Raw genomic sequence first — 14,589 nt, 5'->3', positions numbered from 1 at the left:
GGGTGTCGCCTCTGCCGACGGGCCCTGCGCCAGGTACACGCAGTCTAACCTTGATGGTGCTCATGTCCATGGGGTGCTTGATGATGTCGCAGTAGTCGTGCAGGCCCAGAGCCTCCACGTCCACAGGCTTGTAGAAGGGCCAGGCGTAGGCGGCGTGCTTCTTGGCGAACATCTCCTTGAGGATGCCGCTGCAGCACTTAAGCTGCTCGGAGACCTTGCTGCCCTTCTCTGGAGCCGGGTTCGGGTGCTGCTGAGAGTCGGGCACGTCCTTCTTGGGGGGCTTCACAGGCCGGCTGCTCTCCCGCCGGGGACCCAGCTTGGTGGTCTTGGGCTCTGGGGCCAGTGAGGGCGGCTCGTGAATGGGGTCGATTGTGGTGGGGGTGGTGGTGTCTGCTTTCCTTTTCACTCCTTTCTTTGTCTGCCATGAACACAGACACAAAGGCTCAACCCGAGGTGCCTGTGCAGCAGAGCACCTGCTCTTCCGTGCTGCCCCGTGACAGGGACTCCCAAAGGGGCGGTAGAGGATGGAGGACAGGACAGCCTGCCTCACCAGGGCATTCTGCAGAGGCCAAAGAAGCTCCTGAGGTCAGGTCGCTTCCGTCTACTGCCAAGACCCCTCCCCAGAAGACCCCTCCCACAGAAGACTACTCAGATGGCCTGCAGACACGCACTGGCCAGATCACGGACACTCACTGGGCACCTGGCAAGGTAATGAAATCTTCGGGCCAGCAGGACACCTGCTTCTGGGCTACGGTTACCTGACAGGACCAGAGACTGGCCTGAACAAGGCCACCCCCATTGCTGGCGGCACGGTCTGCTACGTGCCAGCACGCTCACCTTCACGGGCTGCGGGGTGGCTGCAATGATGGGCGGGTGGCTCTGCACAGGCTGCGGAGCTGGAACCGGCGGGAGGGGTGGCTGGGGGGGCGCTGGTGGCGGCGTCTGTAGTGGCTGGGGCGGCACCACTGTCATGACAGGGGTCTGGACGATGAGGTCGGGGGTGACGGCGGGGAAGGGGTGAGGCGTGGCCTGCACAGGTGGAGGGTTCTGCTGAGGGGTCTGCGTCTGCGGAGGAGTTGATGCTTGAGTTGTGCTGGGTACCGTGGAAACACCAGGCTTGGCAGTCCCTGCCAGTCATAAAAAGGACAGGGACTTAGGAGGCTGTGCTGACACCCTTGCCAGGACACCAGCATACACCTGTGTGGCACACTCACTTCAGATGCAGCACCTCACACACCCAACTCATCCGTGTGTTCCAAGAGTTCAGGAGGAAGGGTACGCCACACTTTGCATTTCCTGAGGTGTCTTGGCTATAGCTCCTTGGACACGAGGGCTTTTTTCCCCCCCTCTCTCTGTGAGAAGGGGAGGACTAGGCTAAAATAGGGTGGGAAATCCATGCTGAATGTCAGCACCAGGACTGCAGGCATTACAAGAACATTCCTTGAAGTACGACCCAGAGTTTTAAATTTCTGAGTAACTACTTTTGGCAGGGTCTGGCCATGGCTACCTTATAAGCCAAGGTCTCTGTGGTCCCACCTCTCAAGAGTCACTGTGGATGGGCACGCACGCTGGCTGCCTTTCCTAAGCACAGCCAATGCAGCCTCTGTACAGTGTGCCAAACAGATAATGTCCACGTGCCATACCCAAGAGCTCTAAAGAAAGGGTCATTTTGGCCAGAGCTCTGACGTGACTTGGTAGACCAGGGACCCGGCAGTCCATACCCATACTCTTCATGAAGCCTGCTAGCTGCCATGGAAAGGAAACACCATCAACACCCAATGATACCAGCCTCCACAGCCAGCGTGTCACCAAGGACGAGGTAATGAAAGCACCCATTAAAGAGACTTTCCCAGTCAGGCGTGATGGTGCATGCCTTCAATCTCAGCACCGGGGAGCCAGAAGCAGGAGGACTGCCGTGGGTTAGAGTAAAACTCTAACCTCAAAAAAACCACAAAAACCAAAAAACTAACAGTAACAATAAATAAGATAAAACAGACACTTTCCCAGGCAGGAATCTCTTCTGTGGGCAGCCCTGCCAGCTGCTCGCTGGAATCCTGTCAGCAGTGATTGAGTGGGGCAGGCGCCACAGGCAGTGACAGACAAGGGTGGGTCCTGGCTTCAGAGCAGCAGAAAGGTGGGTATGGACCTGAGTCAATTCAGGTAACAGCTCTTAAGGGTCCGAATCTGCGTACTACCACTGCACGGGCCAGACCAACTTCATTCCCTGAGATTCAAGCTGGGCGTGCAGCATGCGCCTCAGGCTGGGTCTGAGCCCTAGTACTACCAAACAAACGAGCAGAGCTCCGAAAACACCGATGGGATTAAGAGCTCACAGGAGGGGCTGAGAAAAGGACTCAGTGCTGGAAGACACTGGCTTGCAAACCTGGCAGTCTAGGTCTGATCACCCAGCAGCCACGTAACTCAGCAGAAAACAGTAAAGTACTTGGAAAAGTCACTTTTTGATGGTGGTGGGGAGACAAGGATCTCTTACTCAACCCAAATTAGCCAGCAGGACACAGGGAGCTGCTTGCCCATCTGCCTCTGACTCCCCAGCACCAGGATCACAACAACACACCCTGCCTCTTTCATGGGTGATGAGGATCCAAACTCAGGTGCCTTATAAGCGTATGTGACAAGTGCTTTACTTACTGTGCTAGCTCCCCGACCTCAGTTTCTTTTTGACTTAAGCGTATGAACCATCTAGGGTCCAATGATTTCGACCTGAGACACCCCTGAGTCCCAGGTCCTGCAGGCAGTCAGTTCCGAAACTGGTCCCATCGTGCTCAGGAACACGGCGCTGCAGTACGCGGAGCCCGGCCCCCACGCCGCCTGGGAAGCGGGCAGCCCCGGAGCGGCACCGCCGGCGCCCAGCGTCGATACTCTACCTGCTTCCTTCCTCCCCCGTCCTCGACCTTTCGCCTGGACGATCATGATCTCAGTCTCTTCTGTCGGCAGTTCGTTGATTTTTTGCAAGAAGAGCTTCTCCAGAGCTTCTGCCATTAACACGATGTCGTCTCCAGGCTGGATGAGGAGACAGTTGGGGTAGAGCTGGGAGTCCCCCCTCCCCGCCTCCGTGGACGGGAACCCAGGCCACCCCCTGCCCCAGCACATGGAGCATCGTATCCAGGCGCCTTTCCAGATCTGGACACCAAGGGGCCACAGCAGTTATGCTACGAGGTGTCCCTAACAAGACCTGTCTACCTGCACCTCCCTCTCCTTGTTTAAGCTCCACTGAAAAAAGATCCTTGTGCCTCAAGTATCTACCAATGCAGCCAATCTCTGACAGGGGCCCTCTTTTCTTTAGGGCCTCCATGGACAAAAGTCAACTGAATTCAATTATTCAGCATTTCTCACAATGAATACTTTAGTAGGGCTCCATCAATGCTCCCCAACGTACCCTAAGGCAGCTCAGCAGGGTCTGGAGAAAGCCCACTTCACACTGCCTTGTGGGTCCCCACACTGTCATCTCATCCAGAACATGCTGTCCCCATTCAGCTCTAAGCTGAGGGCCTGGACTGAACATTTCACTTCCACCTAAGTGGTGAAAACTAAGGCTTTACAAAACACAGTAAACTTCAAGAAACTCACCTACCCATCTCTTCTGGGCAATTTTACCCACTACACCAGCAGAGGTCAAAAGCTGAGTTCTGTATAGTGTCTCCCTCCAGAGTCGTTCTATTTGAAAGGGTTGGTTTTAATCACATCTGTGGTCTGAACTGTAAACAAATGATCTGGCTTCATGGCACAGCCGAGCCGAAAGGTTTGGCTACGGGGTTAGGAAGCGACCCTTGGGTCTATTGTGTATGACCAGGGGAACACTCGATTCTGTGGCCAAGATTTATTGACGGTCATGTCCACAGTTCCAGGAGACCGTGACCCACAGAGCAGCGGGGTCTGCAGCCAGCCCCACTGCACCCTCTCACATCAAGGCTTCTGTCTGAGCAGACTTCCCTGTAAGACTCCAGCTGCTGTAGACTCTTTCCTGACAACTTGCACCGTCCCAATGTCCTCACACCTTCTCAACTAGGCATTAAAGAACTAAAACCCCAAGGGCATTAGAAGCAGACGCTCCAGGACAGTAAGGACAGCTTACTGTGGCCAGCACCCTCCTCCCCGCAGAAGAGACGCACCCAATCCCAGGCACAGCCGTAGGCCCCATCTCCCCACCTCCAGTCCCGTCGACACACTTAACAGCTCAGCTGCTCCCAGCAATTCTGCCCCTTGGGTCCTGAGAGGCCCGTGAGCCTTGCAATTTGTACTTCCCCCCAGCAGCTAGGCAGCTGCCCTACATCTCACCTTGTTGTAGATGTAACAGTTTGTAAACATAGTGTTGAAGTCCTGGATACATTCCTGAGCGTTCCAGTAATAGTTGTTCTCCAAGCGCTTTTTTATTGTTCCCATATCCATAGGCGTCTTTATGATCTTATAGTAATCCTGCGGAGGGAGGAAAGAGAGCCAAGGCCACTGTGTCACCAGAGGAGCCGTGCTGGGCAGCTGGACGGATGGCTATGTCTGTGGGTCTGGATCCTTGCAATCCCATAGGCAAACCAAGATAAAGTGGGCGAGGAACAGATTCCCAAGTACTGGGTGGCAATTTGGAGGGAAAGGACACAAATTTCCAATTGCTCTTGGCTCAGAACATATTCTCTACAGAAATTCATTCTTTCTTTTCCAATGTTAACGCATCCTTTCACTTCAAATGAATACGAGGAAAGCACACAGCGCTTGAAAAAGCAGTTATTGGGCTGGAGAGATGGCTCAGTAGTTAAAGGCACTTGCTTGCAAAGCTTGGTAGCTTAGGTGTGATTCCCCAGTGCCCGGAGTTTGGAATGATGGGAAGCCCTGGTGTGCCTATATCTACTCCCCTACCCCATCTCTGCCTGGCCTCCCCAAACCACACAAAAAGTAAAAATTAATAAATAAAAAGCAGTTCTTAGGAGAGGAGAGGCGGATAATGAGAAGGGCAACACGGGAAAAGAACAATGATATACATGTATGAAAGCAGCAATGAAATCTTTTATCTTGTACACCAACAGTAATAACAAGAAGCCAGTGTTTACTAAATAAAATAACTAGTTGGGCTGGGAGTAAAGTTGAAGGCCTTGGGTTCCAACTCCAGGAACCCTACCCACTCAAAATCCATTTACCAGTCACAGCGGGTGAGAACAGTCACCATTTTAAACTTAGAAATTCTCACGGCACCAGTGTCAAACATCCCTTTAATAACTGTACCCTCTGCTCCATCACATAAAAACTACACCCTTAGGCAAGTCCACTGGGTTTCTATTTCCTTCACTTGTATCCATTCTACCATAAAGAATTCCTCAGTATACCGAAATGGTTGAACAACAAAGCAAACAATCAAATGCAAAGTCCTGACATCCTTCAAAATCTCCCATGAAAAACAAAAATCCAACTATCTGGGGCTGGAGAGATGGATCACTAGTTAAAGCACTTGCCTGTAAAACCAAAGGAACCAAGTTCAATTCTCCAGGACACATGTAAGTCAGATGCACAATGTGGCCCATGTGTGCCCATTCTGTTTCTTTCTCTCTCAAATAAATTAAAAAAAAATTTTTTTTCCAAGGTAGGGCCTCAACTCTTTAGCCTAGGCTGACCTGGAATTCACTATGTAGTCTCCTATTTCAGTGCCATCACAACTGGAGAAGTGGGGGAGGAATCGAACCTAGGTCATCAGGCTTTGCAAGCAAATGCCTTTAACCTTTCACTGAGCCATCTCTCCATCCCAGAAACCTAAGATTTTACTCTATGGCCAAAGTTCTCCACAAACAACGCTGGCCAGTGTCAAGTCACTCAGGTCAACCAGAATGACAGCCGAGGGCTCATGCAGGAGGGAGGCAGGAGGAGCCCTGAGCGGTGGCGGGTTTAGGCTACGACAAGACGCCAACACGAGAAGATCTGGAAAGCATCAGAAAACAAAAAGGGAGACATTCTGGAAGGTAACTCTGTAATAGCTCCTGAAAAGCAGGTACTTTTCTTTTCAGCTAACAGAAAATCCTGCCAGTTGACCAGATTCTTTGGGTCCACACAAGCTAAGGGGCCAGGAGACAAGTACCGTCTTCACTGTGAAGGACAAGGGGCAGTGTTTTCAGCAATCAGCTGCCCCAGTACCTGGGTGGGTGGTACGAGCCACCTGATCAACAGGACCAGGAATTCAGAGCCAGCAGGAACAAGGCACACATGCAAACAAAAAGCTGTTCACGGACACAGGAGGGCTGACACAGCCCAGAGCAGGCTCCCGACAACCTTCTGAAGCCTAGTCTCAACTTCACAAGAGACTCGCTGACAGCCTGCTCCCTCAATTTCCCCTGAGACGTTGTCTGCACAGAGGCTTCATGTCCCCCAGGCAACCCTCTCAGCCTCTGCCCCTCAACCCCTGAAACTTCCTAAACAAAGTGATCCTTCCTCTATTCTGCCCTTGACATACTTTCCCCCTTTAAAGCCAAGTTTCTTCAAATGGTGGCCTCACATCCTTACCATCTCATTCATACCTTCACAAATCTGGTCTCCACTGTTTGTTTTTTTGTAATATTTCATCTTTATTTATTGAGAGACATGAGAGATGGGAGAGAGAGAATGGGCACACTAGAGCTTCCAGCTACTGCAAACGAATTCCAGACGTATGCTAAAGCTTGTGCATCTGGCTTATGTCAGTCCTGGGGAATTGAACCTGGGCCCTTTGGCTTTGCAGGCAAGTGCCTTAACCGCTAAGCCATCTCTCCAGCCCTACCTTTAAAAAAAAAAATTTAAATATGTAGCCAAGGCTGGCCTTGAACTACTGACCCTCCTGTCTCCACCTCTTCAGCAACTTTGTACCCGCATGTACCACCACAACCAGCATCTCTACTTAAAAAAAAAAAGCCAGGTGTGGTGGCACATGCCTTTAATCCCAGCATTAGGGAGGCAGACGTAGGAGGATCGCTTTGAGTTCAAGGCCACCTGGAGACTACAGTGAATTCTATGAGCCAGAGTGAGACCCTACCTCAAAAGAACCGAAACAATTTTTTAATTTATTTGTGGGGGAATAGGAATACGAATAAATACGGACATACCAGACCTCAAGCAGCCGCAGTGATTTCCAGAAACACACTCTGGTCTGATGTGGATACTGGGGAAATCTAGACTGAGCTGGCAGGCTTTGCAAGCAAGTGACTTTCATTGCGGAGAGATCTCCCTAGCCCATGGGTCTGTACTTCTGTGTCAAAGCTTTCTTGGGTCATTAAAAAAAAAAAAAAATTATGGGCTGGAGAGATGGCTTAGCAGTTAAGGCATTTGCCTGTAAAGCCAAAGGGTCCGGGCTCCATTCTCCTGGACTCATGTAAGCCAGATGCACAAGATGGTAAAAGGACATATTTTATTTATTTAAAGGGAGGGGAAAGCCATGCCTCTTGCAGCTGCAAACCACCTCTAGACGCTTAAGGCATTTTGTGCATCTGGCTTTATGTAAGTACTGGGGAATCGAACCCAGGTTACTGACGGGGCGGGCAGGTAGGAACCTGTCCTTGGCCTCGCCGTCTGATACAGAAGCACGCTCTGCTTGTCATTTTTCTACCTCCTCGCCTGCCGTCCACAGTGACAAGAGGAGCCCTGTGTCTACCCCCAGTCTCCTCGGTCCCAGGGCACCTCACATTTACTCCAAGAAAGCCACCCTTATCTGTGGACCCTGGGTCTCTATCCCAGCTAGACCAGGGCAAACACATTCCAACTGTCTCCCGAGGCTAAGGAGCCCAGCCCTCAGAGCTTGCTGCTCAAGATGTGGACAAATGGGAAAATGTCCAGAGAAAATAAACGGCAGCAAGTACCATGTAGTCATGGGGAGGGTGCAAAGCAGCTCCCCAGGAGACACTGGCCCATGCAGTACACCAGTCTCCTTCCTGTGGGCTGGGGTCTCTGGTCGGGGCTGACTTCAGCTCACCTTGCGCCTGAGGAAAATATGTAAGCAGACGCCCCCACTTGTTGCACAGCTCTCTATAGAGCTGTCCTTGGGACCCCGAGCACCTAAGCAACCACTTGGTTTGTTCTTTCTGCACGCGGCTTTGCACTGAAAGCCCTTTGCAGGCGGTTCTTAGCACAGGTCCAAACCACCTCTACTCTCCCTCACTCTGCCCACACCGGGAGCAACGAGGACGGGTGGTGGCCACAGGCTGGGCCCAAGCTACTCACAGGGAGGTTCAGCTTGACAGCGTCCACAGGCTGCTGGAAAGGCCATGCAAACTGGTGTTTCCATAGTGTCTTGAGCACCACTCTGAGCAGATATTGCAGTTGGTTAGTCTGCCTCTTGGGCTTATTGGGGTTGGAGGTCTCTGGAGGTGGGGGATTGGTGCTGGCTGCATTGGCTGGCTGGGGTTGGGCCTGGGCCTGCGTTGTAGACATTTGGGAGGTTTCTAGTCCATCCCCCATTACTGGCAGATTTCTCAATCTCGTCCCAGGGCCGCTCTCCGCAGACATTCTAAAGATCCCATCACATTCTTCGCCAGGCACTCTACAAGGGAAACGGAGAGTCCGTTAAAGACCAGGGCGCAGGTAAGTCCTCCCCGATGCACGCCAACGGTCACATTCCTTCATCAAAACTGGTCAGTGAAGCCACTTTATGCCCTAAATGAAAAAAAGTCCAGAGAGCTGGCTCAGCAGTTAAGGCGCTTGCATGCAAAGTCAAACAACCTGGGTTCGATTCCTCAGTAACCACACAAAGATGTACAAAGCGGTGTGTGCGTCTCGGCTTTATTTGCAGTGATTGGAGGCACTGGAGTGCCCATCCTCTCTCTCTGCAAATAAGTAGACTCAGCATCCACTGGCCTCCAAGACTGGCTGCTTAGTTGAACCTAGCTGGACAACTCAAGGCGGTCCTGTTCTCAAAGGAAAACTGAGAGTACTCAGCAGTACACCGTGGTGGTAGGGTGCTTGCCTCGTGTGAGCAAAGCTCTAAGCTCAATCCCACAGACAGACAATTCAGAGAAAGCCTAGATCACCCACCAACAGCCAGGGAAGGGCGTCACCATGACCAGGAGCCAGCAGAGGCTCCAGCGCTAGGGCCCGCAGGAGGAGGCGCAAGACGGCATGCTCCCTACCGCGGCACTGCGCAGGCCCTCTCCACCGTACTCGGCACCCACATTCCAGTTCCAGACCGCGGCACTGCGCAGCCCCTCTCCACCGTACTCGGCACCCACATTCCAGTTCCAGACCGCGGCACTGCGCAGGCCCTCTCCACCGTACTCGGCACCCACATTCCAGTTCCAGACCGCGGCACTGCGCAGCCCCTCTCCACCGTACTCGGCACCCACATTCCAGTTCCAGACCGCGGCACTGCGCAGCCCCTCTCCACCGTACTCGACACCACATTCCAGTTCCAGACCGCGGCACTGCGCAGGCCCTCTCCACCGTACTCGGCACCCACATTCCAGTTCCAGACCGCGGCACTGCGCAGCCCCTCTCCACCGTACTCGACACCCACATTCCAGTTCCAGACCGCGGCACTGCGCACCCCCTCCCCACCGTACTCGACACTACATTCCAGTTCCAGACCGCGGCACTGCGCAGCCCCTCTCCATCGTACTCGGCACCACATTCCAGTTCCAGACCGCGGCACTGCGCAGCCCCTCCCCACCGTACTCGACACCCACATTCCAGTTCCAGACCGCGGCACTGCGCAGCCCCTCTCCATCGTACTCGGCACCACATTCCAGTTCCAGACCGCGGCACTGCGCAGCCCCTCTCCATCGTACTCGGCACCACATTCCAGTTCCAGACCGCGGCACTGCGCAGCCCCCTCTCCACCGTACTCGCCACCACATTCCAGTTCCAGACCGCGGCACTGCGCATCCCCTCCCCACCGTACTCGACACCACATTCCAGTTCCAGACCGCGGCACTGCGCAGCCCCTCCCCACCGTACTCGACACCACATTCCAGTTCCAGACCGCGGCACTGCGCAGCCCCTCTCCACCGTACTCGACACCACATTCCAGTTCCAGACCGCGGCACTGCGCAGCCCCCTCCCCACCGTACTCGACACCACATTCCAGTTCCAGACCGCGGCACTGCGCAGCCCCTCCCCACCGTACTCGACACCACATTCCAGTTCCAGACCGCGGCACTGCGCAGCCCCTCTCCACCGTACTCGACACCACATTCCAGTTCCAGACCGCGGCACTGCGCAGCCCCTCTCCACCGTACTCGACACCACATTCCAGTTCCAGACCGCGGCACTGCGCAGCCCCTCCCCACCGTACTCGGCACCCACATTCCAGTTCCAGACCGCGGCACTGCGCACCCCCTCTCCACCGTACTCGACACCACATTCCAGTTCCAGACCGTGGCTGAACACTTGGTGCTTGCAGAGGGAGTCGCAGGGCCAGGGAGGAGCAGGGAGAGCAGGCTCGCCGGCGACTCTGGGAGCGCCCACACAGGACACTTACTACAAGCCCTCAAGGCCGCTTCACTGGAAACACCCCCTCAGCACCCGCAAACCCTGCGCTGTGCTCACTGAGTTATTCCACTGGAACAAGCTCCAAACTACGTGACCTATTGTTTTTTAATTGCCCACTGCCCTCCAGAAACAGTGACCAGCCCCTTCTGCGTTGCCGCAGCCGACACTCAGTCGACTAGAAGAGTGGCTGTTCAGATGTGGTCTGGCTCACTTCACACCGCATCCGGGTTGTCTGTAGGTGCCCTCCTTTTCCCTGCCAGAGGGCCAGTTTCCAGGCTTCCCTTTCCTTTGAGAGGGGGTGGTTAGGAAGATAAATATTGGGACTGAACCTGGGGTTTTGTGCAAGCTCGGCAACTGCATCACCGAGATCTGTTTTCCATAGACAACCTAAGCCCTCCCTAGGATGGAGTGATCCCCTGCCCTATCATTAAAGTTTAAATCTGATTCTGGCATTCTGGTAGGTTAAGCTCATCCCCAAGACTCGGTGCCATGGCCTCTTTCCTGGGCCTGCGCCTGGGTACACACCAAGCAGCTCGCAGAATCAGCCCACCACAGTAAGTTCATAAGCAGCTGCGCAGCACGTGGGGACCCCAGCTTCTGAGGCTGCTAATCTCCCCTGGACCTCTAGGCCCTCCTCTGGCAAGCACTCCTATTCCCATCGGGTTCTAACCCTTCTTCCTTCCGCACGGCAGATCTACCTACACTGTCCTCTGTACTCTTATCTTCTTCATCTATGGATTTTAATCCTTCAAATTCGTAAGACATGGATCCATGGGCACGCCAAATTTATTGGTACGTTGGAATATTGGCAAAGAACCCCAACTCCCATTACAAGTTAGGCAGAGGGACAAGTTAAGGAAGATCCTGTAGTATGGCGTTTACCATTGTGAGATTGTTGGCCCAGTAGCTAAGGCAATTTTGAATCACAACACTGAATACAACGTCTCTAGTAATGGTAATAAAACTATGAACAACCCCCAAGTACAGAGGGAAGGCCTGGAGAGTCAGAAGACCTTCACCAGCAGTTACAGCAATTGCTCCTGACTGCCCTCCTCGAGCTTTGAACCAGACTGTTTACAGGAAGTAGGAAGTTAGCTCAGAGCAGATTCTGTGGGAGTGCAGCCGGGCTTCAGTCGCCCATTTTCCTGTAGTAACCCATCACCAATCTCTAACCCCAATAAAGCCACTGGTTTGCCAAACTGTTTTCAGTGTAACTGTTCTCTGGATGGTCGGTCGGTCTGTATGTGCCCTGTGCATCGTGGCAGGGAAAGTTTCCCGAGACAGTGGGCCAAGTCACCGTCATGTCTAGGCATTTTATTTGTAAGGCAGTTCTTAAGTGTTCAATTCTTGTTTTCCTATAAACTTATTCTATCTAATAGATTAAAACTACATAAAATTTCAGCATTTGTAAAATGAGTAACTGACAATAACAAATCATCAAGAATAATCAAATTTTTACCTTTTCAGCCGAGCATACTTTCATTAATTCTTCTAAAGCTAAGATCTTTTGATCCCTGCATTACATAAACGAAAACTCTAAGTCAGACTAGTGGTTAAGGCGCTGGCCTGCGAAGCCTAAGCAAGGTTCAACTCTCCAGATCCCACAAAAAAGATGCACAAAAGCGAGGCAAGGGTAAGGTCACACACGCCCACCAGGTGGCGCAAGAGCCCAGAGTTCGATTTCAGTGCCTTGAGGCCCTGATGCACCAGTTTTTTCTCTTAAAAAACAAAACCGAAACAAAACAAAAATACCCTATGAGCCTTCTATATTAAGACTTGCAAAAAAACTTTTAACTCCCCATCCAAGTTAACAATTCTTTCTTCCTTACTTTTGCAGACAGCATTCCTTATTTCCTTGCCTACCACCTATATTAGTATTTTTCAATATTGGATATAACACTCGTGTGTCATCTGTTAACAGTCATGTCACATAGAAGAAAATTCATGCAGACACGTGACCAGATCACAACGGCCAGTAGATTTATTACACACTAGGAGTTTCTTCATAAAGCTTTGGTTACCACCACTCTCCTGAAGAGGCTTCTTCAAGGCCTGATTCAATCTCATCCATAAGACTATGGACTGCAGCAATTGTGGAGAAATAAATGTTAACAGTCCAGAGCCAGTAATATTTTGGGCTATATTAGTTTTTTTTAAATGTTTTATTTACTTGAGAGAGAGAAGTGTGAGAATAGGCGCACTACAGCAAATGAACTCCAGATGTATGAACCACTTTGAGCATCTGGCTTATGTGGGTTCTGGGGAATAGAACCTGGGTCCTTAGGCTTCACAGACAAGTTCCTTAACCACTAAGCCATCTCCCCAACCCTATATTAGCCTTTTTAATGGCCAATAAATATTATTTTTCTGTATATGATCTGATGTCTCTGTGACCAGCTAAGATACATTGCTGTAAGTTAAGAAATCTCACAGCTCTATTCCCTTCAAGTTAAATTAAACCTATTCTGTCTCTGACATGTAATTTATTCCCCTATATGATAAGAGTGCCCACACCCAGTTAGCCTCTTCTTTGCCTCTAGTCCAACAGATTCAGTAGTCTGTATCCATAGGCCCCTCTCCAGCCTCCTTCCAGATGTGATTTCTGAGGACACCCTGGACCCCCATCTGCTGGAGCCTGAGAGCTCCAGCTTGACTGCAGTTTTGATGAATACTGACAGATTGCTCCTGTCTGGCAGAGCCCGTTCACAGGATCGGCCACCGTTAGCCATCTCTGGGTGCCCATATCCATTTCAGTCCCAAGGGAGTAGAGATTCTAATCAGTATGGTCCTGTGCATGTGTTGGCTGTGTCCCTGGAGAAGAATATAAACTCTATACCTCACCCTACCGCACTACCCCTGAAAGCCCTTATCTGAGGGAATTATAGAAAAGGATTCCAGGTGTATGGGCATAAAGAAGTCAGACTGGGCTGGCCAAGCATCAGGCCCGAACTGAGGTCCATCTGAGGGCTAATGGCAGCCAAATCCAAGTCTGCCAATACCCTATACCCCAAAGTTTAACACCTCACTTAAACCAACTTTGGGAACAAGGGATATTAGTACCTTGTCAGTCTGCTGGGTTACCCCTTCTTCTTAACTATTTTTGTTTTTATTTATTTGAGAGAGGAAAGAGCGGGAGAGAGAGAATGGGAGACCAGGGCTTCCACTGCTCCCAGCCACTGCAAACAAACTCCAGATGCATGCACCACCTTGTGCATCTGGCTTACATGGGTACTGGGGAAAGGAACCGAGGTCCTTTGGCTTTGCAGGCAAGTGCCTTAACCGCTAAGCCATCTCTCCAGCCCCGAGTACCCCCTTCTGCCAATAAGGAAGCCCCACTCCAATGGCTGCAGACCCATACAGGACCTGAGGGAAACTAAAAGGGTGGAAGACATCCACCCCTTGGTGCTGAACCCGCACACACCGCTGAGCGCTTCAACACCTGAACACAATGTATACACAGTGCTGGACCTTAGGGATGCGGTCTTCAGTCTGTGGCTGGCCCTGGCCAGCCAGCCTCTGTTTGCCTTTGAATGGAATGATCCAGAACATGGATTCAATGGACAATTAACATGGACCAGATTGCCACAAGGATTCAAGAACTCACCCACCATTTTTGACGAGGCACTCCATCAGGATTGGGGTGAGGACGCCCCAGCCCATCCTCAAAATAACCTGCTTGCAGTACGTAGATGACCTTCTCATGGCAGCCACAGATGAAGAAGGCTGCCACTCAGCCACAGAGGACGTGCTGTGAGAACTGGACAGCCAGAAAGGCGCAGCTCTGCCAGAGGGATGTAACTTACCTTGGGTACATGCTCAAGGGGGGGGCCAACGCCTGTTGTCTCAAGCCCGCAAAGAGACAATCCTCAACAACCCCCACCCTAGAACCCAGACAGATACGTGAGTTCTTGGGGTCAGCGGGGTTGTGTAGACTCTGGATACCCAGATTCACAGAGATTGCCAAGCCTCTCTATGAGGCCATGAGGGGACAAGAGTGCTCCCTAAAATGGGCCCCAGAAATGGAGGCAGCCTTCCTCTGATTGAAGCCCCGGCACAGCTAAAGGTGTACTGACTCAAACTCTTGGCCCTTGGAAGAGGACAACTGCTTAACAATCAAAGAAATTAGACCCAGTGGCAATGGGA

The 14,589-nt window shown here is 52.0% G+C and overlaps 1 protein-coding gene across 2 annotated transcripts in view; it reads right to left on the bottom strand.

Annotated features, from left to right (window-relative positions):
• Positions 1-14,589, bottom strand: part of Brd4 (bromodomain containing 4) — a 76,864-nt gene that overhangs the window by 24,678 nt on the left and 37,597 nt on the right. For both annotated transcript variants that reach the window (XM_045139114.1, XM_045139115.1), the window contains exons 2-6: positions 8,185-8,503; positions 4,297-4,434; positions 2,886-3,021; positions 838-1,127; positions 50-418 (exon numbers count right to left, since the gene is read on the bottom strand). In XM_045139114.1, coding sequence (XP_044995049.1) covers positions 50-418; positions 838-1,127; positions 2,886-3,021; positions 4,297-4,434; positions 8,185-8,469 — 1,218 coding nt within the window. In that variant the 5' untranslated portion in view covers positions 8,470-8,503. The remainder of the gene's footprint in view (positions 1-49; positions 419-837; positions 1,128-2,885; positions 3,022-4,296; positions 4,435-8,184; positions 8,504-14,589) is intronic.

This window comes from Jaculus jaculus, chromosome 21 (genome assembly GCF_020740685.1).
Source record: "Jaculus jaculus isolate mJacJac1 chromosome 21, mJacJac1.mat.Y.cur, whole genome shotgun sequence".
In the NCBI taxonomy this organism is placed as follows: domain Eukaryota; kingdom Metazoa; phylum Chordata; class Mammalia; order Rodentia; family Dipodidae; genus Jaculus; species Jaculus jaculus.
This window is presented reverse-complemented; position numbering and strand designations above follow the sequence as displayed.